The sequence below is a fragment of the Syngnathoides biaculeatus genome, chromosome 5 (assembly GCF_019802595.1).
Source record: "Syngnathoides biaculeatus isolate LvHL_M chromosome 5, ASM1980259v1, whole genome shotgun sequence".
NCBI lineage: Eukaryota > Metazoa > Chordata > Actinopteri > Syngnathiformes > Syngnathidae > Syngnathoides > Syngnathoides biaculeatus.
This window is the reverse complement of record NC_084644.1, coordinates 27,927,717-27,952,621: the sequence shown is the minus strand read 5'-3', so window position 1 is coordinate 27,952,621 and position 24,905 is coordinate 27,927,717. Positions and strand designations below refer to the sequence as shown.

General features: G+C 47.5%; 3 protein-coding genes across 3 annotated transcripts; all 3 read left to right on the top strand.

Moving 5' to 3' along the window:
- Positions 1-3,025: 3,025 nt before the first annotated feature.
- LOC133500393 (olfactory receptor 11A1-like) lies at positions 3,026-3,947 on the top strand. Its single transcript, XM_061819006.1, is given in 2 exon segments — positions 3,026-3,319; positions 3,321-3,947. Coding segments are annotated over 2 exon segments (921 nt in total).
- Positions 3,948-5,815: 1,868 nt separating this feature from the next.
- Positions 5,816-7,499, top strand: LOC133500946 (olfactory receptor 11A1-like). Its single transcript, XM_061820244.1, has one exon. The coding sequence runs from the start codon at positions 6,435-6,437 to the stop codon at positions 7,497-7,499; it is 1,065 nt and encodes a 354-aa protein (XP_061676228.1). The 5' UTR covers positions 5,816-6,434.
- Positions 7,500-20,253: 12,754 nt separating this feature from the next.
- LOC133500902 (olfactory receptor 4D1-like) lies at positions 20,254-21,879 on the top strand. The gene has a single exon (XM_061820159.1). The coding sequence runs from the start codon at positions 20,929-20,931 to the stop codon at positions 21,877-21,879; it is 951 nt and encodes a 316-aa protein (XP_061676143.1). The 5' UTR covers positions 20,254-20,928.
- The last annotated feature ends 3,026 nt before the right edge of the window (positions 21,880-24,905 follow it).

Genomic DNA, 24,905 nt, shown 5'->3' with positions numbered 1-24,905 from the left:
TGGGTTACACATCACCACCAAGCTTGTACCTTTGAACTCACTGTCTTGATGTAATCCCTCTAACTTGATGTAATCAATCTAACAGATGAAAACAATCAAACAGTCTGACACATCTTAGTTTATGTGTCGCAAGCCTTCGATGGTTGTGACACACTCACACACAGACTCATCATGTGATTCACTGAATAAAAAGAAGCTGCAAGGAGACACAATTTGGAGTTGGTTGGAAGCAGGGAAGTCCTGTCGCTCCCCTTGCAGCAAGTAAAACTTGAAGCCTTGTCTGTTCGGCTTCTTTTCATAGAGTCAAGCTTTTAACCTGACAATCTATTGTCCTCATTTGTTCGTATTTCCATGACGCACTGCGTACAGTACTGTTCATGTTCACTTCTTCAACCAATCAGATTTTAGCCCCTATATACATGAGTCCCTAACGACTTTCCCGAACCCCCCAAGACAAAGCACTGCAAACAGAATAGTAACCATGCAATTTATTTTATCTTTATTTAATATTTTTATTTATTAGTTATTTTTATGGCTCTGTGCAGTGTCCGTAGTGATGTGAACTTTGTATCGGTCCATAAAGAGATCTATGTTCCTACCCTCAACTATGGGCACAAGCTTTGGTTCATGACCGAAAGAACAAGATCCCGGATACAGGGGGCCAAAATGAGTTTCCTCCACAGGGTGTCTGGGCTCTCCCTTAGAAATAGGGTGAGAAGCTCGGTCATCCGGGAGGGGCTCAGTGTCAAGCCGCTGCTCCTCCGCATTGAGAGTAGCCAGATGAGGTGGATGTGGCATCTGATTCGGATGCTTCCTAGACGCCTCCCGGGTGGTGGAGACCCTGGGCAAGACTCAGGACACGCTGGAGAGACTATGTCTCTCGCCTGGCTTGGGAATGCCTCCGGATCCCTCTGGAAGAGCTGGAAGAAGTGGCTGGGGAAAGGGAAGTCTAGGTATCCCTGCTGAAGCTTTTTACCCTGCGACCTGACCTGGAAAAGTGGTAGAAAATAGATGGATGGATGGAGTTCCTATAAATGGAAATGTCTCTTGTTCTTTGTTCTTGCTGCTTAGTTGTTCTTTGTTCTGTATGTCTGTATAATGTACCAGGGCAGCACCGTCTGCCGGAGAAAAATTCTTTGGGTCTTCTTTTTACACACTTGGTCAGATAAAGCTGATTCTGATTTGAAGAGATGCGAATTTTTGTGTATGTAAACCTTTGACCTTGAAGAAAATAAAATAAAATGAAATTTCTCAAAGAAATCATCTCCCGCATTATTGTGCAATTTAACAAAATTAAATAATTCAGGTGATCTTGACTGACCTGAAAAAGGAGAGGTTTAGTCTAATTTGACTTCAGACAGTGAGACAAAAAAAAAGTCAAACGTGTTTTTGCACAGGGTATGTAAACTTCTGGCTTCAACTGTATATAGTATAGTATAATATGTGAAGAAATGCACACTTCACATCTGACAAAAATCATCATTACCTGGAATTATGCCACATTAAGGGCTTTCAAGCTTTATAAAAAAAAAAAAAGATTGTACAGTAGTTGGCAGTTGTTTGTGCAGATAAGCTCGCTAAGATAAGATGAAGAAATGCATGAGACTTCACATCTGACAAAAAAATCATCATTACCTGGTATTACACAATGTAAGTGCTTTTGAGCTTTATTGGAAAAAAAAAAAAAAACATTGGACAGTACTTAGGAGTTGTTCGTGCAGATTAGCTGGCCATGATAGCGGAGAGATTTTTAGAGAGCATACGTCAGCCTTTTACTTCCTACTGCCATGCAGGATTTATTGGGACATGAATTCACAAGTTAACGCCTAGTTAAAATCAGAGTTGTCTGGATAGCAATCGTTTATTTTGTTCAGGGCTGAATCCAAATTTTAAAGTTCAGAAGCTAAAGGCAGCCACTGAGGCCTCATTCCAAGTGTGCTATTGTAGGGTGAAGTGGTGGTGTGGGTTTTTTTCATCACTTAATGGGCCACTGTCTTGAAATGCATGATTATTAGTATGATTATATGTATGATGATTATATGTATGCGGACCACGTAATCGGTCTCTCATAACGTAACAAAAGATCCACGTATGTATGACAGGCGGGCTAAATGTGTCGATGTGTGCATCGGACGGCGTTGGGCTCGTCGGTGAAGATCTGTTGCGTCGCCTCGCCAGCGAAGGAAGAACGCTGCTGACAATGCCACACTCAGCCGCGTGTGACGACAACGCCGGAAAGCACCCCGGCTCGACGGTGTTGTTCATCGCGGACGGCAGCTATGAACAACCCCATAAAGCAGCACAGCTCGGCTCCGTGATAAATCACCTCAACGCCGAAAATGAGCCACACCGGCTGGCTGCGATGAGCTGCGATGGCTCATCCCCGCCGCGGAAGTGAATCAGACGGGGAGGCAGTTTGGCCATGATTGCATATCATTTGAATATGGCTCAAAACAATAGGGTAATATTGCCCCGGTAACTTCACTCGGTTGTGTGGTGTTCTCTTCTTTGAAAAGAGTTTCCGTGTCAGAAGGGGCGTGTTCGTCTCCCTCAGTAGAGTCCATCGCGTGTTTTGAATTGCGAATGTCCGGGATGCAATCAATATGGTGACCCCTTGAATGTCGTCGAATGACACTTTTGCAACTTTGCGGATGGATGATGCGCTCTCCGCTCATACTTTTTTTTTTTTTGTATAGACATTGAAGTGAATACTGTTATATGCATTTTTCATTACAATATCTATTTTAGAATGTTTATCGGGATGACACTTGACCTTTAATGTTTTACATCACCACAGCTTAAGTTGTTTTTTACCCTTCTGATGATTTAGAGGCAACAGAGGGCGGAAGCAGAATGCCTCCTCATCCTGATGACCAATCGCAGGCTATCATCACCCTGATTGTCAGCTAGATGTGTTCTTACTTCTTTCTCTGCATCGAATGCTCACAAGCACTTCATCAGCAGGAAGGTGAACACTTGTATGATCTATTTTGGATGTGCGTCATATTTGTTTGGCTTTGTCAAGATGGAATGGAACGGAACACTGGTGCTCGGTCTTGGCGGCTACGTGGAGATTGAAAAGTACAGATATGTTTATTTGATGTTTTTCATGGCACTCTATGTTGTAATTCTCTGCTGTAATTGCGTCATAATTTGTGTTATTTGGATTCACAGGAACCTTCATGAGCCCATGTACATTTTCATTGCCTCTTTGTCTCTCAACTCGCTTGTGTTCAGCACTGCGATCTACCCCAAACTGATTGTGGACGTCTTGTCTCAGCGGCAGAGCGTTTCTTATACAGGCTGTTTGGTCCAGACTTTTTTTTTTTTACAGTCTAGCTAGTTCCGATTTAATGTTGTTGTCAGCCATGGCTTACGACAGGTACGTGTCCATCTGCAGGCCACTGCAATATGCAACCATTATGGGCATGACCACTGTCAGACTTTTTTTGGCTTTGGCCTGGTTTTGGTCCACCTGTCACCTTTTGGTGGCAATTATCATTCAGTCCAAACAAAAAATATGTCATTTTAATTTGGATGGAATTTTTTGCAATACTACAATGATTAAGATTCATTGTACAACACCAATGTACCTATCTGTGTGGACGTTATTTAGTCTAATTAACATTGGTCTTATTCCTGTGCTGTTCATCCTCTTCACGTACATAAAGATATTTATTGTAATCTATCATAGCCATGGAGAAGTCCGGAAAAAAGCAGTAGATATGTGTTTGCCTCACCTGATTGTTTTAATCACCTTCTCATGTTTGGTTTTCTTTGACATTGCCATCGGGCTACTGGAGTCGGTGCTTCCAAAAACTGTGCGACTGATTATGAGTCTCCAAATAGTGGTGTACAGTCCTCTGTTTAATCCAATCATTTACGGCTTGAAGATGAAAGAAATCTGGAAACCAATCAAGAGATTGTTCTGTTGCAATTATGATTAATGAATGAAAAACCAGGTGGAATGAAGATGCCGTTCATGCGTGTGCATCCATGTTTGTGCACGTGTGGAAGTTTGGATGTCTCTGTGTGTATGTGTGTATCCGTGTCCATGTAAACTGCATGTGAGCCTGTATTTGTTTGTGTCTTTGTGTGCTTGTGTGTTTGCGTTTGTGTTTTTTTTTTGTTCGTGTTATTACTACACAAACAAGCATAATTTGGTCTATAAAATTATTCTCTATTCAAAGTGTTTGTGTGTGTGTGAGAGAGAGAGAGAGAGAGTGGGAGAGCCGTGAGAGAAAGAGGGTGAGAGAGAGGGGGAAATTTTACTACGTATCTTCTATTTGGTGTTTTGCATCCAGCTCTGTCAACTTTCTTATGCTGCGTTCAAAAACAATGAATTCCATGAAGTGCCTTATGGGTGTTTTGTGTCAGTGGTTGCTTTCTAACACACAACAACGACATGAGGATCAATCAATTCGAATCGAAAACAGAGTCACCAAGGCCTTCTCTGTCATGTTGTTTCTTTTTTGAACGATTCGTCTTCTTGGTGAAGGAACTAAACCAAATCAGAATTATGAAGTGATTCTTTCTTTTTGATGGCCGCAACTTTAAACTTAGAGTTGCAGTCAAAGAGAACAAAAAAGAAAAGGACTGATATCAACTGTAAATTCAATTTACAAACACTTGGGGTTCTTAGGACCATTCATTGTCACAGGGAAGCAGATTTTGCAACAACTTTGTTGAGACAAAATATGGTGGGATGAGACACTCCCAAAGGAGCTAAGAAAGCTGTGGGAAGTATGACTACAAGATCTCCAGAACCTGTCCAAAGTAACGATCAGTAGATGGTACGTTCCAGAGCGCTTCAAAACCATCAAACAATATGAGCTGAATTATTTCTCAGATGCCAGTGACATCGGCTATGGAGACTGTTCCTTCCTCAGAGTGATCAACACAAATGTAGATGTCCACTGCTCACTGATCATGGAAAAGACATGTGTTACTTTGATCAAGTTAACCACTTTATTAAGGCATGGGTCATGCTGCAAACGGCCCGTGGGCCGCCAGTTTGAGACCCTGAACTGAAATGCTCCAGCATGTTCTGAACCTTTGACACCGACTCACATTCTCACAATGAAGTCAAGCATCATACTGCAACCTCCTGGTCAGTTAAGGTCGTTACCTACGCAAAAGATGGGGCCAAATACAATTTCTGATGACCGAATTGTGGAAGAGATGAAAGAAGGAGTACCGTCTTAACCTTCAACACCGACAGAAATGGCATAACGACGGGAGAAACACAAAGTTCAATAATATTGCCATTCTTTATGAAGACAACTGCCATTATGTCAGTCATTCGAAAGAAGGTTTTTTCAAAGACAAATATATATCATACAGTTGAAGCCAGAAATTATGCTACACCGTGCAAAAACTCGTTTGATTTTTTTTTTTTTTGTCTCACTGTCTAAAGTGAAAACATTATTTCAGGTCAGTCATGATCACCAAAATTATTTTATTTTGTTAAATGCCACAATATGCGGCACAACTGGTTAGAGCGTTAGCCTCACAGTTCTGAGGAGCAGGGGTTAAATCCCAGCACTGTCTGTGTGGAATTTGCGTGTTCTCCCCATGCCTGGGTTTTCTCGAGGCACTCCGGTTTCCTTCCCCACCCCAATAATTTTGCTGTCAATTAACTCACCAGTTGTCAGCTAACCTATCAGGAGCTTCCAAAGGCATGACCTCACCACCGGATCTTCTTCATGTTCTTTAAAGATATGCTAATTTTTGTTTATGTAAAAATCTGACCTTGATGAAAATAAAATTAAATTCTCTAAGAAATCTTCTCCCTCATTATTGAGGTTTGGTCTAATTTGACTTCAGACAGTGAGACAAAAAAAAAGTCAAATGTGTTTTTGCACAGGGTATGTAAACTTCTGGCTTCAACTGTACATAGTACAGCCATAGCCGAAACCATTGATACCCCTTTGGTGCCAATTGTTTTGCGTATGTGTGAATAAGGCTTTCAAGCTTTATAAAAAAAAAAAAGATTGTATAGTAATTGGCAGTTGTTTGTGCAGATAAGCTAGCTAAGATAGCGAACAGATTTTTAGAGGGCATATTTCAGCCTTTTACTTCCTACTGTCATGCAAGATTTATTGGGACATATATTCACAAGTTAACGCCTAGCTAAAATCACAGTTGTCTCCACAGCATTTGGTTATTTTTTCAGAGCTGAATTCAAATTTGAAAGTTCAAAAGTCAAAGGCAACCACCGAGGCCTCATTCAAAGTGTCTGGCCTCAGCTATTGTTGGGTGAAGTGGTGGTGGGTTTTTTTTTTCCCATCACTTAATGTTTTTCCTGGCCTCAAAAAGAAGTTCAAGTTGTTTTTTAGCCTTCTGAGGATTTGGAGGCAACAGAGGGCGGAAGCAGAACGCCTCCTCATCCTGATGACCAATCGCAGGCTGTCATCACCCTGATCGTCAGCTTGATGTGTTCTTACTTCTTTCTCCGCATCGAATGCTCACAAGCACTTCATCGGCAGGAAGGTGAACACTTGTATGATCTGTTTTGGATGTGCGGCATATTTGTCTTGTGCTTTGTCGAGATGGAATGGAACGGAACACTGATGCTCAGTCTTGGTGGCTACGTAGAGATAGAAAAGTACAGATATGTTTATTTGATGTTTTTCATGGCACTCTATGTTGTCATTCTCTGCTGTAATTGCATCATAATTTGTGTTATTTGGATTCACAGGAACCTTCATGAGCCCATGTACATTTTCATTGCCGCTTTGTCTCTCAACTCGCTTGTGTTCAGCACTGTTATCTACCCCAAACTGATTGTGGACGTCTTGTCTCAGCAGCAGAGAATTTCTTATTCCGACTGTTTGGTCCAGATATTTCTTTTCTATAGTTTAGCTGGTTCTGACCTAATGCTGTTGACAGCCATGGCTTACGACAGGTTTGTGTCCATCTGCAGGCCGCTGCAATATGCAACTACCATGGGCGTGACCAATGTCAGACTTGTTTTGGCTTTGGTTTGGTTTTGGCCCACCTGTCACATTGTGGTGGTAACCATCCTTCAGTCCAAACAAAAACTATGTAACTTTATTTTGGGGGGAATTTTTTGCAATACTACAATGATGAAGATTCATTGTACGTTACCAATGTTGCTCACTGTGTGGTCGTTAATTAGTCTCATAAACACGAGTGTCATTCCTATGCTGTTCATCCTCTTCACATACATAAAGATATTTATTGTCATCTATCATAGCCACGGAGAAGTCCGGAAAAAAGCAATAGATACGTGTTTGCCTCACCTGACTGTTTTATTGACCTTTTCCTGTTTGCTTGTCTTTGACGTTTTGATAGGGCTACTGGAGTCGGTGCTTCCAAAAACTGTGCGACTGATTATGAGTCTCCAAATAGTGGTGTACAATCCTTTGTTCAATCCGTTAATATATGGCTTGAAGATTAAAGAAATCTGGAAACCAATCAAGAGAATGTTGTTCTGTTGCAATCATGATGAATTCATCAAAAATCAGGTGAAATGAAGATGACGTTCATCCATGTGCGTCCACATGTTTGCGCGTGTGCATCCGTGAACATGTGAGCCTCTGTATCAGTGCGTACATGTGGGTCTTTGTGTGATTGTGTGTGTGTTTTTGGAGATGTGTGTGTGTGTGTTCGTGTGCGCAATGTGCGTGTGCAGATCCATATATGTGAGCTTGCATTTGTGAGTGTTTTTTCAAAGCGTGTATGTTTGTTATTATCATTTTTATGTACAAATTAGTCTAGACATGTATTCTCAATTCTGTGTGTGTGCATGTGTCTTAGCTGTGTGTGTTTGTGTGTGTGTCAGACAATGACACAAGCGAGCTAAATATTTGCATCTTCTTTTTGACATTTTGCATCCAGCTCTGTCCTCTTTCCTGTGGTGCGCGGAAAAACTTTGAAGTTCATTAAATGGCTTACAAGTGTTTCGGACTGTCAGTGTTTGCTTTCCAACCCACAACAGCCACACGAGGATCAACCAAATCCCTTAAACTGTGCAGTGCGTACAGAGTCAGCAAAGCCTTCTCTGCTGGCCTAAACACTATCAGAAACACTGGCCTCCATTTGGAACCTAAATTTGATTACTTTTTTAATTAAATAGTGTTAATTCATTCTTGGCAGTACGGTGGAGCAGCTGTAGAGTGTTGGCTTCACAGTTCTGAGGACCATGGTTCAAACCCCAGTCCCACCTGTGTGGAGTTTGCATGTTCTCCCCGTGTCTGAGTGGGTTTTCTCCGGGCACTCCGGTTTCCTCTCACATCCCAAAAACATGTATTCATTGGTCACTCTAAATTGCCCCTAGGTGTGATTGTGACTGTGGCTGTTTGTCTCTATGTGCCCTGCGATTGGCTGGCAACCAGTTCAGGGTGTACCCTGCCTCCTGCACGATGACAGCTGGGATAGGCTCCAGCACTCCCCGTGACCCTTGTGAGGATACACGGCTAAGAAAATGGATGGATGGATGGATGGATGGATGGATGGATGGATGGATGGATGGATGGATGGATGGATGGATGGATGGATGGATGGATAATTAATTCCTCATTCTATCTATTGTCCTCATTTGGTAGTGTTTCCACTCCCCACTGCGCGCAATACAGTAGATGCTCGCTTCTTCAGCCAATCAGATTTTAGCCTCTCTATACAGTAGTCCCTCACGACTTTCTCGATCCCCTCGAGAAAGACAAAGCACTGTAAACTGAATAGTGAACATACAATTTATTTTATCTATATATTGTAAATTTTAAAAGGGCAACTGCAAAGTAAAATTTAAAACATTAGCGAATGTCACGTCCCATCGGAACGAGAGGTAGGACCCAAATGCAGGAACTCGGAAGAAGCAAGGTAGTTCAAGAAGAGACACGTTTATTGTATGAAGAGTTCGGGGATCGAGCAGGCAGTTCGGTGCACGGGGAAACAATGCAGGCAGAAGTGTCAAGGAGTCAGGCTTACAAGGTTGGTCAGAGAACGGACGGAGGTCGGTACACACAGGTTCAGTCAGGAGTACGAGAGTGCTGGAACGGGACATAAAGCTCAACGAACTGGCGGAGGACCAGTCGTCACCGGGTCCTATATATACGGGGGATGATCAGCCCGCATGAGGAGCAGGTGTGCGCCTCCCAATCAGCGCAGCCGCGCGGGCACCTGCACAGCTCATGCTGAAGCGGCAGGATCATGACAGTACCCCCCCCCCCCTCAAAGGCACGGCTCCCAGACGTGCCTAAACGAAAAAACAGACAATAACACAGGCAGGGGTGGGCGGAAGGGGGTCCGGAGGAGAGCACGCCCCCCCCCTGAACCCCAGACTGGTGGCCATCCAGGCCACCAAACACGAGGCGTCCGGGCGGACAGGTCAGGAGGACGACCCGGACGACAAGCACCAGGGTCCCCACGGGGCGATTCGGGCGGACGACCTCTGTGAGGAACCAAACGGCGAGGCAGGAACCAGAACGAGGGAGGCCACTGCTCCGGACGAAAACCTCCCACGCCGTCGTTGCAAGACGACCAGGGATTGGTCGCCAACGAAGCCAGGTCCTGAAGCGGCTGGGCGAACTCAGGAGCGAAGAAGATGATGGAGAGCAGGACCAGAGCCATGACTGCCACCCCGAAGTCTCTCCAGTTCTTGGGTGGCTCCAAAGAACTCCCCAGCGCCTGCTGGACAGGGACGTGAGAAGGCGGCGGTGCCATCGCCGCCCCCTCCTGGACAGCAACTTGAGAAGGCGGCGCCATCGCCGCCCCCTCCTGGACAGCAACTTGAGAAGGCGGCGCCATCGCCGCCCCCTCCTGGACAGCAACTTGAGAAGGCAGCGCCATCGCCGCCCCCTCCTGGACAGGAACGTGAGAAGGCGGCAGCAGCATCACCAACTCCACCTCCTCCTGGACGGGAGCGTGAGGCAGCTGGGGAACTGTCACCACCTCCTGGACAGGAACGTGAGGGCGTGCCCGTCTCCGACAGAGCAGGAACGGGGAGCGTCCGCGGGACGGTCGCCGACAGAGCAGGAACGGGGAACGCCCGCGGGCCGGTCGCCGACAGAGCAGGAACGGGGAACGTCCGCGGGCCGGTCGCCGACAGAGCAGGAACGGGGAACGTCCGCGGGCCGGTCGCCACTGCCACTCCAGAGCACGGACGAGAAGCGGCTGTGGAGACGTCGCCACCTCCTGGACAGCAACGTGAGGCGGCGTCGGGTCGGTCCCCACTGCCACGTGAGCTTGCACTGCATCCGTTGAAACGGCAACGTGGGCGTGGCGCGGTGGCGAATCCGTTTCCAGGGCAACGTGAACCTGAGTAGGCGGGGAGTCAGTCGAAACTGACACGTGGGCGTGTCTCGGGAGCGGGTCAGTTCCAACTGCGTGAGCTCTGCTCGGAACCGCCAAAACCTCGACGTGGGAATGGCGAGGAGGCGGGTCAGTCTCCACAGCTACGTGCACTTGGCGAGGTGGAGAGTCTGTTCCCACTGTGGCGTGCACTTGGCAAGGGAGCGTGTCGGTTTCCACGGCAACGTGAACCTGAGTCAGCAGCGAGTCCGTCGCCGTTGCGACGTCAGCGTAGTAGCGTAATCCTTGCCGGACCTGGGCCGTGAGAGCCGCCAATTCCGCGCTCTGCCGCTCAATCTCCGCCCGCAGTTCGCGGCAGAACGCCTCGGGATTTGGCGACTCCTCCTCCCTCTGGGCTGGAAGCTTCGCCACCTGCTGCGGGTCTGCTGATCTCACCGTTGCCGGCGAGGAGTGGGAGGACGGTGTCTTCGTTGCCGCGCAGCGAGAGACACCAGGGAGCGCCCGGCCGGGGCGTCCCTCTGTCCGCCACGCGGAGGTCCGGGTAGATGGCCAATCGGGTTCCCTCGTATCGATTAGTGTACTTGGATCTACCGGGCGAAGTCGCTCGGGTGCTGGAAACGCGGGGAGGCGGCGCAAACTGACTGGGGTGAAAGATCGGACGAGCAGATTCATATTCAAATTCGTCGGAGTCGTACTCAGGCAGCCGGTCATACAAATCGTGGTCCTCCTCATATTCCGAAAAGTCAGAGTCCAGAAGAATATGAGGAGCCGGACGGGTCGTGTTCGGGACGTATTCATACCTCGCTGGCGGAGCGTAAGACACGGAAGTGGAGGACATCAGGGAGCCTACCCGGATTGGACAGGCTTGGTCCTCCGGCAGACGGTCTACCTTGCGTCGGTCCCGGCAACGCCGGGTCTTTCCTGCTGGGTCCTGTATTGGCCAGTTCGTTCTGTCACGTCCCATCGGAACGAGAGGTAGGACCCAAATGCAGGAACTCGGAAGACGCAAGGTAGTTCAAGAAGAGACACGTTTATTGTATGCAGAGTTCGGGGATCGAGCAGGCAGTTCGGTGCACGGGGAAACAATGCAGGCAGAAGTGTCAAGGAGTCAGGCTTACAAGGTTGGTCAGAGAACGGACGGAGGTCGGTACACACAGGTTCAGTCAGGAGTACGAGAGTGCTGGAACGGGACATAAAGCTCAACGAACTGGCGGAGGACCAGTCGTCACCGGGTCCTATATATACGGGGGATGATCAGCCCGCATGAGGAGCAGGTGTGCGCCTCCCAATCAGCGCAGCCGCGCGGGCACCTGCACAGCTCATGCTGAAGCGGCAGGATCATGACAGTACCCCCCCCCCCTCAAAGGCACGGCTCCCAGACGTGCCTAAACGAAAAAACAGACAATAACACAGGCAGGGGTGGGCGGAAGGGGGTCCGGAGGAGAGCACGCCCCCCCCCTGAACCCTAGACTGGTGGCCATCCAGGCCACCAAACACGAGGCGTCCGGCGGACAGGTCAGGAGGACGACCCGGACGACAAGCACCAGGGTCCCCACGGGGCGATTCGGGCGGACGACCTCTGTGAGGAACCAAACGGCGAGGCAGGAACCAGAACGAGGGAGGCCACTGCTCCGGACGAAAACCTCCCACGCCGTCGTTGCAAGACGACCAGGGATTGGTCGCCAACGAAGCCAGGTCCTGAAGCGGCTGGGCGAACTCAGGAGCGAAGAAGATGATGGAGAGCAGGACCAGAGCCATGACTGCCACCCCGAAGTCTCTCCAGTTCTTGGGTGGCTCCAAAGAACTCCCCAGCGCCTGCTGGACAGGGACGTGAGAAGGCGGCGGTGCCATCGCCGCCCCCTCCTGGACAGCAACTTGAGAAGGCGGCGCCATCGCCGCCCCCTCCTGGACAGCAACTTGAGAAGGCGGCGCCATCGCCGCCCCCTCCTGGACAGCAACTTGAGAAGGCAGCGCCATCGCCGCCCCCTCCTGGACAGGAACGTGAGAAGGCGGCAGCAGCATCACCAACTCCACCTCCTCCTGGACGGGAGCGTGAGGCAGCTGGGGAACTGTCACCACCTCCTGGACAGGAACGTGAGGGCGTGCCCGTCTCCGACAGAGCAGGAACGGGGAGCGTCCGCGGGACGGTCGCCGACAGAGCAGGACAGGAAAGGGGACGCCCGCGGGCCGGTCGCCGACAGAGCAGGAACGGGGAACGTCCGCGGGGCGGTCGCCGACAGAGCAGGAACGGGGAACGTCCGCGGGCCGGTCGCCACTGCCACTCCAGAGCACGGACGAGAAGCGGCTGTGGAGACGTCGCCACCTCCTGGACAGCAACGTGAGGCGGCGTCGGGTCGGTCCCCACTGCCACGTGAGCTTGCACTGCATCCGTTGAAACGGCAACGTGGGCGTGGCGCGGTGGCGAATCCGTTTCCAGGGCAACGTGAACCTGAGTAGGCGGGGGGGAGTCAGTCGAAACTGACACGTGGGCGTGTCTCGGGAGCGGGTCAGTTCCAACTGCGTGAGCTCTGCTCGGAACCGCCAAAACCTCGACGTGGGAATGGCGAGGAGGCGGGTCAGTCTCCACAGCTACGTGCACTTGGCGAGGTGGAGAGTCTGTTCCCACTGTGGCGTGCACTTGGCAAGGGAGCGTGTCGGTTTCCACGGCAACGTGAACCTGAGTCAGCAGCGAGTCCGTCGCCGTTGCGACGTCAGCGTAGTAGCGTAATCCTTGCCGGACCTGGGCCGTGAGAGCCGCCAATTCCGCGCTCTGCCGCTCAATCTCCGCCCGCAGTTCGCGGCAGAACGCCTCGGGATTTGGCGACTCCTCCTCCCTCTGGGCTGGAAGCTTCGCCACCTGCTGCGGGTCTGCTGATCTCACCGTTGCCGGCGAGGAGTGGGAGGACGGTGTCTTCGTTGCCGCGCAGCGAGAGACACCAGGGAGCGCCCGGCCGGGGCGTCTCCTCTGTCCGCCACGCGGAGGTCCCGGGTAGATGGCCAATCGGGTTCCCTCGTATCGATTAGTGTACTTGGATCTACCGGGCGAAGTCGCTCGGGTGCTGGAAACGCGGGGAGGCGGCGCAAACTGACTGGGGTGAAAGATCGGACGAGCAGATTCATATTCAAATTCGTCGGAGTCGTACTCAGGCAGCCGGTCATACAAATCGTGGTCCTCCTCATATTCCGAAAAGTCAGAGTCCAGAAGAATATGAGGAGCCGGACGGGTCGTGTTCGGGACGTATTCATACCTCGCTGGCGGAGCGTAAGACACGGAAGTGGAGGACATCAGGGAGCCTACCCGGATTGGACAGGCTTGGTCCTCCGGCAGACGGTCTACCTTGCGTCGGTCCCGGCAACGCCGGGTCTTTCCTGCTGGGTCCTGTATTGGCCAGTTCGTTCTGTCACGTCCCATCGGAACGAGAGGTAGGACCCAAATGCAGGAACTCGGAAGACGCAAGGTAGATCAAGAAGAGACACGTTTATTGTATGCAGAGTTCGGGGATCGAGCAGGCAGTTCGGTGCACGGGGAAACAATGCAGGCAGAAGTGTCAAGGAGTCAGGCTTACAAGGTTGGTCAGAGAACGGACGGAGGTCGGTACACACAGGTTCAGTCAGGAGTACGAGAGTGCTGGAACGGGACATAAAGCTCAACGAACTGGCGGAGGACCAGTTGTCACCGGGTCCTATATATACGGGGGATGATCAGCCCGCATGAGGAGCAGGTGTGCGCCTCCCAATCAGCGCAGCCGCGCGGGCACCTGCACAGCTCATGCTGAAGCGGCAGGATCATGACTGCGAAGCGTAAATCTGAAAGTCATCAAGAAAACATTTTGTACAATTTGTGCCATAGCAGCCACTTGGTAAACAAAAAAAATCAGCAGTCTTCTGTGGTGACGTCACATCCTGAGATTCCGCATCACTGTGTTGTTATGCATTTGTTCCCATTTGCAAAACAGTTGTTTAAGTGGCCTGCGAACAAGGTAACAGCGGCAAAGTCAAGCGCTTCTGTTAAAGCAAAGCGGACAAATTTTTCGTCCTTTTTTTCATCCATTTTTCAACTGTGCGATGTTACAAGTATTTTGAGGACAACATGTTATAAGTTTATGTTTTTTGTGGACTGAAAGGAGATGCATTACACAAGATCTTCTGGTTGCGGTCTGAGAAATCTGACTGCAGAAAGTGAAAGTGATGACACCGAGTGCTTTCGATTGCTCAGCAAGATTCCAGCTTGGTGGACCTGATGTTGTAGTCTATATTTTGGATTGGGTTTTGTTTCACATTTTCCTGTGTTGCTTGTTTTTCATGTCGTGTGTGCTCATCCTCATTGCCTCAGTCTTTTTCGTCTTAGTTCCCTGGTTTCTTTCAGTTCTGGCCGACAGGAGCACAGAGCACAAGCTGCCGGTTGGCCAATCTCCTCTTCCGATCCAGATCAAAACACTCTTCAATTCCCCTCACAAAAGCGGTCGTTTCCGACGGAAGGCGGTGAAAAGATTCAGCAAGAAACTCTCAAACGTCTTTAATCTCCACTGGGGCCATGTCTGGCCAATTCATTCAGTCGCAGGTAAGGGACATGGGGTAGTACCCATATACAGTACTCCAAGACGTGGACATGGTTTTTGAGAGGAAGAGGTCGTACACAGGTATGCAGTCCAACAAACTGGGTCCAAAATGTAGAAATTGTCACAAATAGCGGAGCGGGGGCGGACCCAAATGCAGGACTCCTAGGCAAAGGCATGTTGTTCAGTTGGTTTTATTATAAACTAAAGTTGTGCACGATAACACAGTCCAAGAAGGCAGGATCAAAAAAACAAGAAATAAGGTCCGATAACTATGAGACAAGTGAAGAGCATAACAAATGCTTGGCTGGACTATAATGGCAAAGTAGCGGAGTAACCCAGGATACGGTAAAGCATACTCAACGAACTGGCAAAAAACTCCACCTTAAATGCCTGTCTAATTACAGTCCGAATGTGGAACAGCTGTGACAAGGGTCATAGGTGGGACCGCCCAGAGAAGTAGTCAGGCCACGCCCCTGTTGGCATTGGCCAGGCTTTGCTCATGACAGAAATGAGGTCAGATAACTACAAGGCAAAAAACTTGGAACATGAAACAAGACTTGACTATGGTGGCACAGGAACGCTGGAATGTGGTAAACTCACGCTACAATCACAGAACAAATTGGCAACTGGTGACACGACAACACAAGACCTAAATACATGACATATTCACAAATGAGGTGCAGGTGAGTGGCTGCTGCCAGGCAGAGCCAGGCGCAGGGCAGTGGCATGACCACGCCCCTGACATGCACTCTTTGAACCTTGACACCATTTATACAATGGTTATTACATTGGACTAAGGCTCAAATAGGCACTAACAGCTCGAAATGCTAAAAGACTGAATCCTTGAACGACTTTGCACAACTGTGAGTTCTCATAAGTTAAAAAAGGTTCCATGTTAAAGGGGAAATCCAGTGCTTTGCATGAATAGTGTATCCAATAGGTCATGAAATAAGTACCATATTTTCACAATGTGATTTTAAATCCTTTCATTTAATAGTGTTTTGTTCAGATTATTATCGACAATTAAGAATTTTCAGGGGCACTGCCATTTTTGCGGGTCACATGACCCACGTGCGTGGATGTGACATGTTAAATGCGTTCCAAACGCTCGATTACATGGGACACCATGATGCCCATTGCTGATTTCTCTGATTTATCTTCATCTGATGAAGAAATAGCAGTATCGGTTGATTGGGAAGATGGAGGAATACTTCCATACAGATTTGAACCTGTGGCTGTAAATGTTGAATATTCGGATGGTTCTTCGGGTGGAATGATGCGGAGTCTGACTACTCAGAAGCCTATACGCGGGACGTAAGTGCGTAAACAAAGGCCCCCGGAGCTCTGGGACAGCAGCCACGGATGGTTCTTCGGACGGGACTGACACGTAGGCTGACGAGGGTGCTCGGGCGGCGGGCCGCAAGTCGAGCTTTCAAGCAGCAGAGGCTGTGAGCCCCAGATGCCGAAGCTAGGCTAAAGGCCTCTGCCGCCGCTCAAGCTCAGCTAACGGCCTCCCCGGACGTTGAAGCTCAGCTTGCGGCCCACCGCTGGAGTTCGCGGCCCGCCTTCAGCAGCGGCGGAGGCCTTTAGCCGAGCTTCAGCGTCCAGGTCTAACAGCCTCCGCTGCCTAGAAGCTCGGCTCACGGCCCGCTGCCAGAGCTCGCTCGTCAGCCTACGTGTCATTCTGCCTGAAGAATCATCCGAATATTCAACATTAATTACAGCCTGAGGTTCAAATCTGCATGGAAGTATTCCTCCGTCTTCCCGATCAACCAATACTGCTATTTCTTCATGAGATGAGGATAAATACGAGAAATCGGCGCTGGGCATAAAAGGGGGCCCCTGTAAATGAGCCTTTGTTGCAGCACGGTACACGTCACATCCGCGCACGTCGGTCACGTGACTCACGAAAATGGCAGCGCCCCTGAAAATTCATAATTGTCAATAAAAATCTTCTCAAAACACTATTAAATGAGAGAGGATTTAAAGATCAAGTGTCGTCAAACGGATGATTTTTGGTATATTATTCATGAAAAAGCCACTGCCAATGTGGTACCATGTGTTTTTTCACCACAAAACATGATTTTGACGTATACAGCTTTTTGTAACTCCCGCAATGAAAACCCTCTCAGGGATTTTTTTCGAGAAGACGCAGAAGTGATGTTGTGGTGTTTACATAATTCACCCGCGGAAACTCGAGTTGGGGTGCGGGGTTCCGCACGGACTGTTTTTGTTGTTACAATGTAAAGGACAGAGGCGCCCCCTAGTGGAATCGTTTATTTCCATTAGTTTTACCTCCGGGAAGGTAGCTCGTTGTTCCTTCATGTTAGCCAAAATGCCGGCTCATTGCATTGCTGGACATTGCTTGAACACTCGGGAGGATGGATTTACCCTTCATAAGTTTGAAAGAGACCCTGTTCGTTGTGAAAAATGGATTGCACAGGTGCAGGAGGACGAGAGCTTCGTGGGTTCCAAATCACAGGTAGGTGTGTATACAGCTACAAAAAAAAATAATAGTTTGGGGTGGACCACGTAATTGTTCTCTCTCATAACGTAGCAAAAGATCCGTGTAAGAAACTCAATCCGCTCACTATTTTTTTTTCTTATAGACATTGAAGTAAATACTGTTCGATGTATTTTTCATTACAATATCTATTTTAGAATGTTTATAGGGATGACAGCCCCACTTTAACATCACATTGTCAAAATAGGGTACCTTCTATTGCTCTTTGCACTCAACATTTATGTTGTACTAGGGGCACTATTACTACTTCTTCTTCTTTTCCTTTCGGCTTGTCCCGTTAGGGGTCGCCAATGCGTGTCATCTTTTTCCATCTGAGCCTATCTCCTGCATCTTCCTCTCTAACCCCAACTGCAGTCATATCGTCCCTCACAAGATCCATCAATCTTTTTGGTCTTCCTCTCACCCTTTTGCCTGGCAGCTCTATTCTCTGCACCCTTCTACCAATATACTCAGTCTCGCGCCTCTGGACATGTCCAAACCATCAACGTTTACTCTCTCGAACCTTGTCTCCAAAAGATCCAACTTTGGCTGTCCCTCTAATGAGCATTTTTCTAATTCTATCCAATCTGCTCACTCTTAGTGAGAACCTCAACATCTTAATTTTTGCTACCTCCAGTTCTACTTCCTCTTGTCTCTTCGGAGCCACCGTCTCTAATCCGTGCATCATGGCCAGCCTCACCACTGTTTTATAAACTTTGCCCTTCATCCAAGCAGAGAGTCATCTGTCACATAACACACCAGACACCTTCCGCCAGCTGTTCCAACCTGCTTGGACCCGTTTCTTTACTTCCTTACCACATTCACCGTTGCTCTGGATTGTTGACCCTATGTATTTGAAGTGGTCCACCCTCGCTATCTCTTCTCCCTGTAGCATCACTCTCCCCCCTCCACCCCTCTCAATCACACACATATATTCTGTTTTATTTTGGCTAATCTGCATTTCTCTTCTTTCCAGTGCATGCATCCATATTTCTAATTGTTCCTCCACCTGTTCCATGCTTTCACTGCATATCACAGTATAATCTGCGAACATCATGGACCAAGATGAGTCCTGTCTAACCTCATCTGTCAGCCTATCCATTACCACTGCAAACAGGAAGGGGCTCAGAGCGGATCCCTGATGCAGTCCCACCTCCACCTTAAATTCTCCTGTCACACCTACGGCACACCTCAACATTTTTCTGCTGCCATCATTCATGTCCCGTACTATTCTAACATATTTCTCTGCCACACCAGACTTATGCATGCAGCACCACCGTTCCTTGGTACTCTGTCATAGCATTTCTCTAGGTCTACAAAGACACAATGGACTGGAGCTCCTTCTGTCCTTCTCCGTACTTTTCCACTAGCACCCTCAAGGCAAATAATTCAGATTACATCATCTGCACAAAATATAATCCACCTGCATGCCTCGAGCCCCGCTCTTGTAGGTCATTCTATGTTCCTGCCTCTTCTGGAAATAAGTGTTCACCACTGCCAATTCCATCCTTTTTTGAAGTCCACCACCATCTGTCCCTCAAAGTTCTTTTCCTGGATGCCGTACTTACCCATCACTTCTTCATCCCCCCTGTCTCCTTCACCAACATGTCCATTACAATCTGCACCAGTCATGGCTCGCTCTCTGTCTGGGATGCTCAGAACTACTTCATCTAGTTCCTTCCAGAATTTCTCTTTCATCTCTAGGTCACATCCTGCCTGTGGGCATAGCCACTAACTACATTATACATTACACCGTCAATTTCAAATTTCAGACTCATCACTTGATTTGATACTCTTTTCAGCTCAAAGACAATCTTAGCCAGCTCTTCCTTTAAAATAATCCCTATTCCATTTATTTTCCCATCTACTCCATGGAAGAATAATTTAAACCCTCCTCCAAAAATTCTAGCCTGACTACCTTTCTACCTGCTCTCTTGGATGCACAATATATCACCCTTGTTCCTAATCATCATGTCAACCATCTCCTGTGCTTTTTCTGTCATAGTCCCAACATTCAAAGTCCCTACACACAGTTGTAGGCTCTGTGCATTCCTCTTCTTCTGAGAATGAATCCGGTTTCCTCCTCTTCTTTGTCTTCTACCCACGGTAGCTGCACTACCCTGCAGGTTTGCGGTGCCGGGGTGGGGTGTTAACCCGGGACATGAGCAATCCGGTATGGGATTCTTCAAATGAACGCTTATATTTGTTTGGCACATTTTTTACGGCGGATGCCCTTCCTGACGCAACCCTCTGCATTTATCCGGCTTGGGACCGGCCTACAGATTGCACTGGCTTGTGCCCCCATAGGGTTGCATTTAAAAAGAGACTGGGTCCCGCTATTTTACTCAGGCTGCACTATAGCGTATATTCACAGGCACAATCCCACTACTGAGGGGCACGGGGGCTTTGACCTACCGCGTTTCCGACCCGGCCCAGTGCACCCCTCCTTAGGTGACCTGGTGGTCCCGAGCTCGCCCAGGAGCCCCATATTGACACCAAATTTAGTGTGGACACCCAATCGACGTAGTCCGTTGCAGCGCAGAGCTCCTGAGCTCAAACGATACGTCAGCCTCAGGCCCCCAGCAGCTTGGATTACAGGCACGCGCCACCACACCCGACAGGGCAGCAACTACTACTGGAGAAAATTTTGTTGTGTGTTGTTACATACTTGCCCAATAAAGCAGATTCTGATTAGACACTGGTGGAAAAATGTATCACGAACCCTCTTTGTCTTGACACTACTGAAAATAGTGAAACTGTTCAAAGCAGAGTAGAGGTGTCACGTCCCATCGGAATGGGAGTAGGACCCAAATGCAGGACTCGGAAGATGCGAGGTAGTTCAAGGAGACACGTTTATTATATGCAGAGGTAGGGGAGGCAGTCCGGTGCAGCAGCGGTAGTTGGGACGTCGGGTGAAGAGAGCAGGTGATCGGGCAGGCAGGAGTCGGTACACAGGAGAACAATCAAAGCAGGCAGAAGTAACGAAGGAGTCAGGCTTACAAGGTTGGTCGGCGAACAGGCGAAGGTCGGTACACACAGGTTCGATCAGGGATACCGGAGCACACGAACAGGACATGAAGATCAGCGAACTGGCGCCGGCCAGTTGTCATCGCGGTCATATAAATCCACAGCATAATCAGGCTGCATGAGGCGCAGGTGTGCACCTCCCAATCAGCGCACCTGCGCGGGCACCAGCACAGCTCGTGCTGGAGCGGCAGGATCATGACAAGAGGTTATCAGTGCTAAGTGAGAGCAAAATCAGTTTGTGACAGGCCACAAATATTGTAGGGCAAAGTGGTGGTGTTTGTTTTTTTCTTCACTTAACATCTTTCATGGCCACAACAAGAAACTTAAGATGGTTTTTGGCCTTCTGAGGATTTGGAGGCAACGGAGGGAGGAAGGAGAACGCCTCCTCAACCTGATGACCAATCACAGGGTGTCATCATTGTGATCACCAGCTATAGTTATACTTACTTCTTTCTCCACATCGACTGCTCACAAACACTTCACCAGCAGGAAGGTGAACACTTGGACCAGGACCTCTCTGATCTGTTTGATTTTGATGTGTCATGTTTGTCCTATGTGTTTGTCATGATGGAACAGAACGGAACTCTGATGCTCAGTCTTGGTGGCTATGTAGACTTGGACAAGTACAGATATGTTTATTTGATGTTTTTCATGGCACTCTATGTTCTCATTCTCTGCTGTAATTGCGTCATAATTTGTGTTATTTGGATTCACAGGACCCTTCATGAGCCCATGTACATTTTCATTGCCGCTTTGTCTCTCAACTCGCTTGTGTTCGGCACTGTTATCTACCCCAAACTGATTGTGGACGTCTTGTCTCAGCAGCAGAGAATTTCTTATTCCGGCTGTTTGGTCCAGATATTTCTTTTCTACAGTTTAGCTGGTTCTGACCTAATGCTGTTGACAGCCATGGCTTACGACAGGTATGTGTGCATCTGCAGGCCACTGCAATATGCAACCATTATGGGCACAACCACTGTCAGTGTATTCTTGGCTTTGGCTTGGTTTTTTCCTGCCTGTCAGATGTTGGTGAGTAGTATCCTTCAGTCTAAGCTAAATGTCTGTAATTTTACTTTGGGTGGATTTTATTGTAATATTACGATAATGAAGATTCATTGTACGACGTCAATCTCCCTCACTGCGTGGACGTTATTTTGTTTAATTAACATTGGTCTCATACCTGTGCTGTTCATCCTCTTCACGTACATAAATATATTTATAGTCATCTATCATAGCCACGGAGAAGTCCGGAAAAAAGCGGTAGATACATGTTTGCCTCACCTGATTGTTTTAATCACTAACAACTGTTTGATTTTTTTTGACATTGTCATCGGGATGCTGGAGTCGGTCCTTCCGAAAACTGTGCGACTGATTATGAGTCTACAAATATTGGTGTTCAACCCTTTGTTCAATCCGATAATATATGGCTTGAAGATGAAAGAAATCTGGAAACACATCAGGAGATTGTTGTTGTGTTGCAGTCCTGTCAAAATCATGAAAAAACAGGAAGAATAAAGATGACTTTGTGTGTGTGTGCGCTTGTGTGTGCGTGCAAGGTTGTTTGTGTTTATAGGTCCATCCACATGCATATAGTATGTAAACATGTGAGTCTATATGTGACCGTTGGGGGGCCCCATATGTCATTGCCAGTCAATGAAATGGAAAGTTTGCAATGGTTAAAAAAATACTGTAACTCCTTTCCTTCATTTAAAATGATCCACATTTACATTTACTTTTCTGAGAAAAAGACAAGAATCTGTAAAGTAGCAACCATATAAATTATTACACTTTAGACAATCTGGATTTTTGGGGTCAATCACCGATCGGCGAGTTTAAAAAAAAAAAAAACATCACTGATCCGATCACAAGATGGAGCGATGTGTCCGTTTCCATGACTTGTTCATTTATTTTATACACTTGTGTACTGTATGCTGAGTCCTCCATCCATCCATTCATCCATCCATTTGCTGTACTGCTCATCCTCACTAGGGTCGCAGGCTTGCTGGAGCCTATTCAAGTTCATATTTATTCTCTAACATTTTGTGCAAAAATTTAAACATCAATGACCTCTTGGGGACATTCAAAGATAGTTTAGGTCAGATCAACATTAAAACACGACAAAAATAATGGGTGCTAATTTACTGTAATTAGATTACTTGACTGCAATTAAATAACTTTAACAAATGCTGTTGATAACGACTTAACTTTTTCACTGTCTCGGCAATATTGGCTGGTGCTTTCCAGAGTTTGCGTCCATTTGACTTTTCCAATGTTTTTATTATTATTCCATCACTCCCCCTCCCCATGCTGCATTGCTTGTATGTGGCATGCTCCTCCTCGTGTACATTCTTCATGTGCCTGATGACATTTGCTGTCTTTAAGCATTTACACGGTCGATGATGTTCCCCATAGCGTACTTCAGTTGTGAACAGACTACAAATAACACTGTTGTCTGTCTAAGACGCCGACGTGTGTGTGTGACATCCAGCAATTTTTTTTTTTTAAATTGGACATCAGATAGTTACAGTACTGTGCCACAAGATAAGGCTAAAAATAGACCAGCTTTTAAATTCATATGTGACGGCGACGTGGAGCCAACTGACGTCATTGATCGGATCGGCGAATTATGACATGCATGGCTATCAGCATAAAATGCTAAATATCAACCGATACCGATCACACTGATTAGACCTGTGTCAAGTCAATAAATTATTTTATTATTTACATACTGTTTATTTTAAAACTTTATGCATAATACCAGCACAAAATATGCATGTGAGATGCAGTTATTTTATTGATTTGAGGGTCACATACTCAGGTCTATGCTATAGTTGTCAGGGCCATGGCCAACCGACTGCCCTGGGCGGTACCACCTCTGACAGCTGTCAAACAGCTGCTTTACATTGGACATTAATTAGACAGGGCATTTAAGTTTTGAATGGGTCATCAGCATTTGCCAGTTCGTTCCATTACTGCATGTTGGATTCTCCACTCTTGTGCGTAAGTTGCAAGCCTTGTGTAGAGCATCCATTTGTCACAGCGTATCTGTGCCTCCATAGTCTTGTTAGGTTTTTCTTCAATGTCAAGTTTTGCCTCACAGTCATCGGACCTCATATCATCATTTTTGGACCTTGCCCCTGGCACGTGTTTTTGTGCTTACGCCTGTTTTGCACTGCTTATGTATGTATGACCTTAGCCTGGAATAAAAAAAACCCTCAACACCATGCCTTTGTCTGGGAGTCCTGCATTTGGGTCCGGCCCCGTACCTCGTGCCCATGACAATAGAATGTGTGACTTTGAATGTGTTCCACTTTAATCGGCACGGCTTGATGTGTTGAGTCAGTAAATGACAGCGTAGTTTCAGTTGCTAGCGCAGGTGAGCCAGTCTGCACGAGTCATGGGACATTAGACTTATCCACAGTGACTGTGGCCAGCCCCCCTCCCCTCCTCCTCGTGAGTCATTCCGCACACACGTGTAAAGCACAGTCCTAGCTACATGCGTGTGCTCGCTCCAAGATAGTGGAGAGAAACATTTTTAAAGCAAGTTTTGAGAGCACATGTCAGCATTTTACTGTGGTGTATTTTTTCCATCTTTGCAAAGTACACAAAGATATTTGCAACTATTCAACACCCATATCCACTGTCTCATCCAAGACACCAATGCAGTGTTCAATTTAATTGCATCTTCCTAGGAAAAACATACTGTACATGCTGTTGCAGCTACAATGGAGAACAGGATTTGTCCTTTGATGTCAGCTGTATTTCTAAAGCCGGAATACTTATGTGTATCCCGGATATACAATGATGCTTCACTTCACCATGACTCGACTTGAATTATGTTCAAGGAACAGAAAAGAAAATGTATGCAATTGTAGCACCTGGAAAGAACTTGTTTTGTTGCACCTGTATGAATGCACTTGTTTCTTTTAATCGTTATAAAGCTTTCTATGTGTGGGAGATGGGGATACGTATGCATGTTTCACCTGCCAGCAGGTGGCGGTGGGTTGTGTGCAGATGCAGTTGACTGTGGGAAAAGAAAAAAAGTCTGAGCCCACCAAAGAGAGGCTGTGTGGTAAGTGTTGCTGTGTGTGTGCCTGCAAGTCGTTGCTTTCCAAAGTTTTCTTGTTGTGAAGGCAATAAAGTAACGTTTTCCGCACACCACCTGAGGTGTCTGTCCCAAGTGGTGTAACACAATGATGCCTTGCTTTCGGTGACTTGCAGGTGATGTCACATCCGTTTTGAATTTTTTCTGGCCGCCATATTGGGAGGTCTCATTTCGCTGGTTACATTAGATTACATAAGATGCTTTTTGACTTCTGAGACGATGGTGCACACGTGTTGTGTTATTGGCTGCTATAACAAGTTCAGCAAAGAAGGGAACAGACGGTTTTTCCGATTTTCGAAAATAATTACGCACCAAGGACCCCAAACAGAAGAAATGTCGGGAAAACGGCAAGCGAAGTGGCTCAGGAATATCTCGCGTGCAGATCTCACTCGTCGCACAGTTTCAAGTTGAGTGTGCAGCGATCACTTCATAAGTG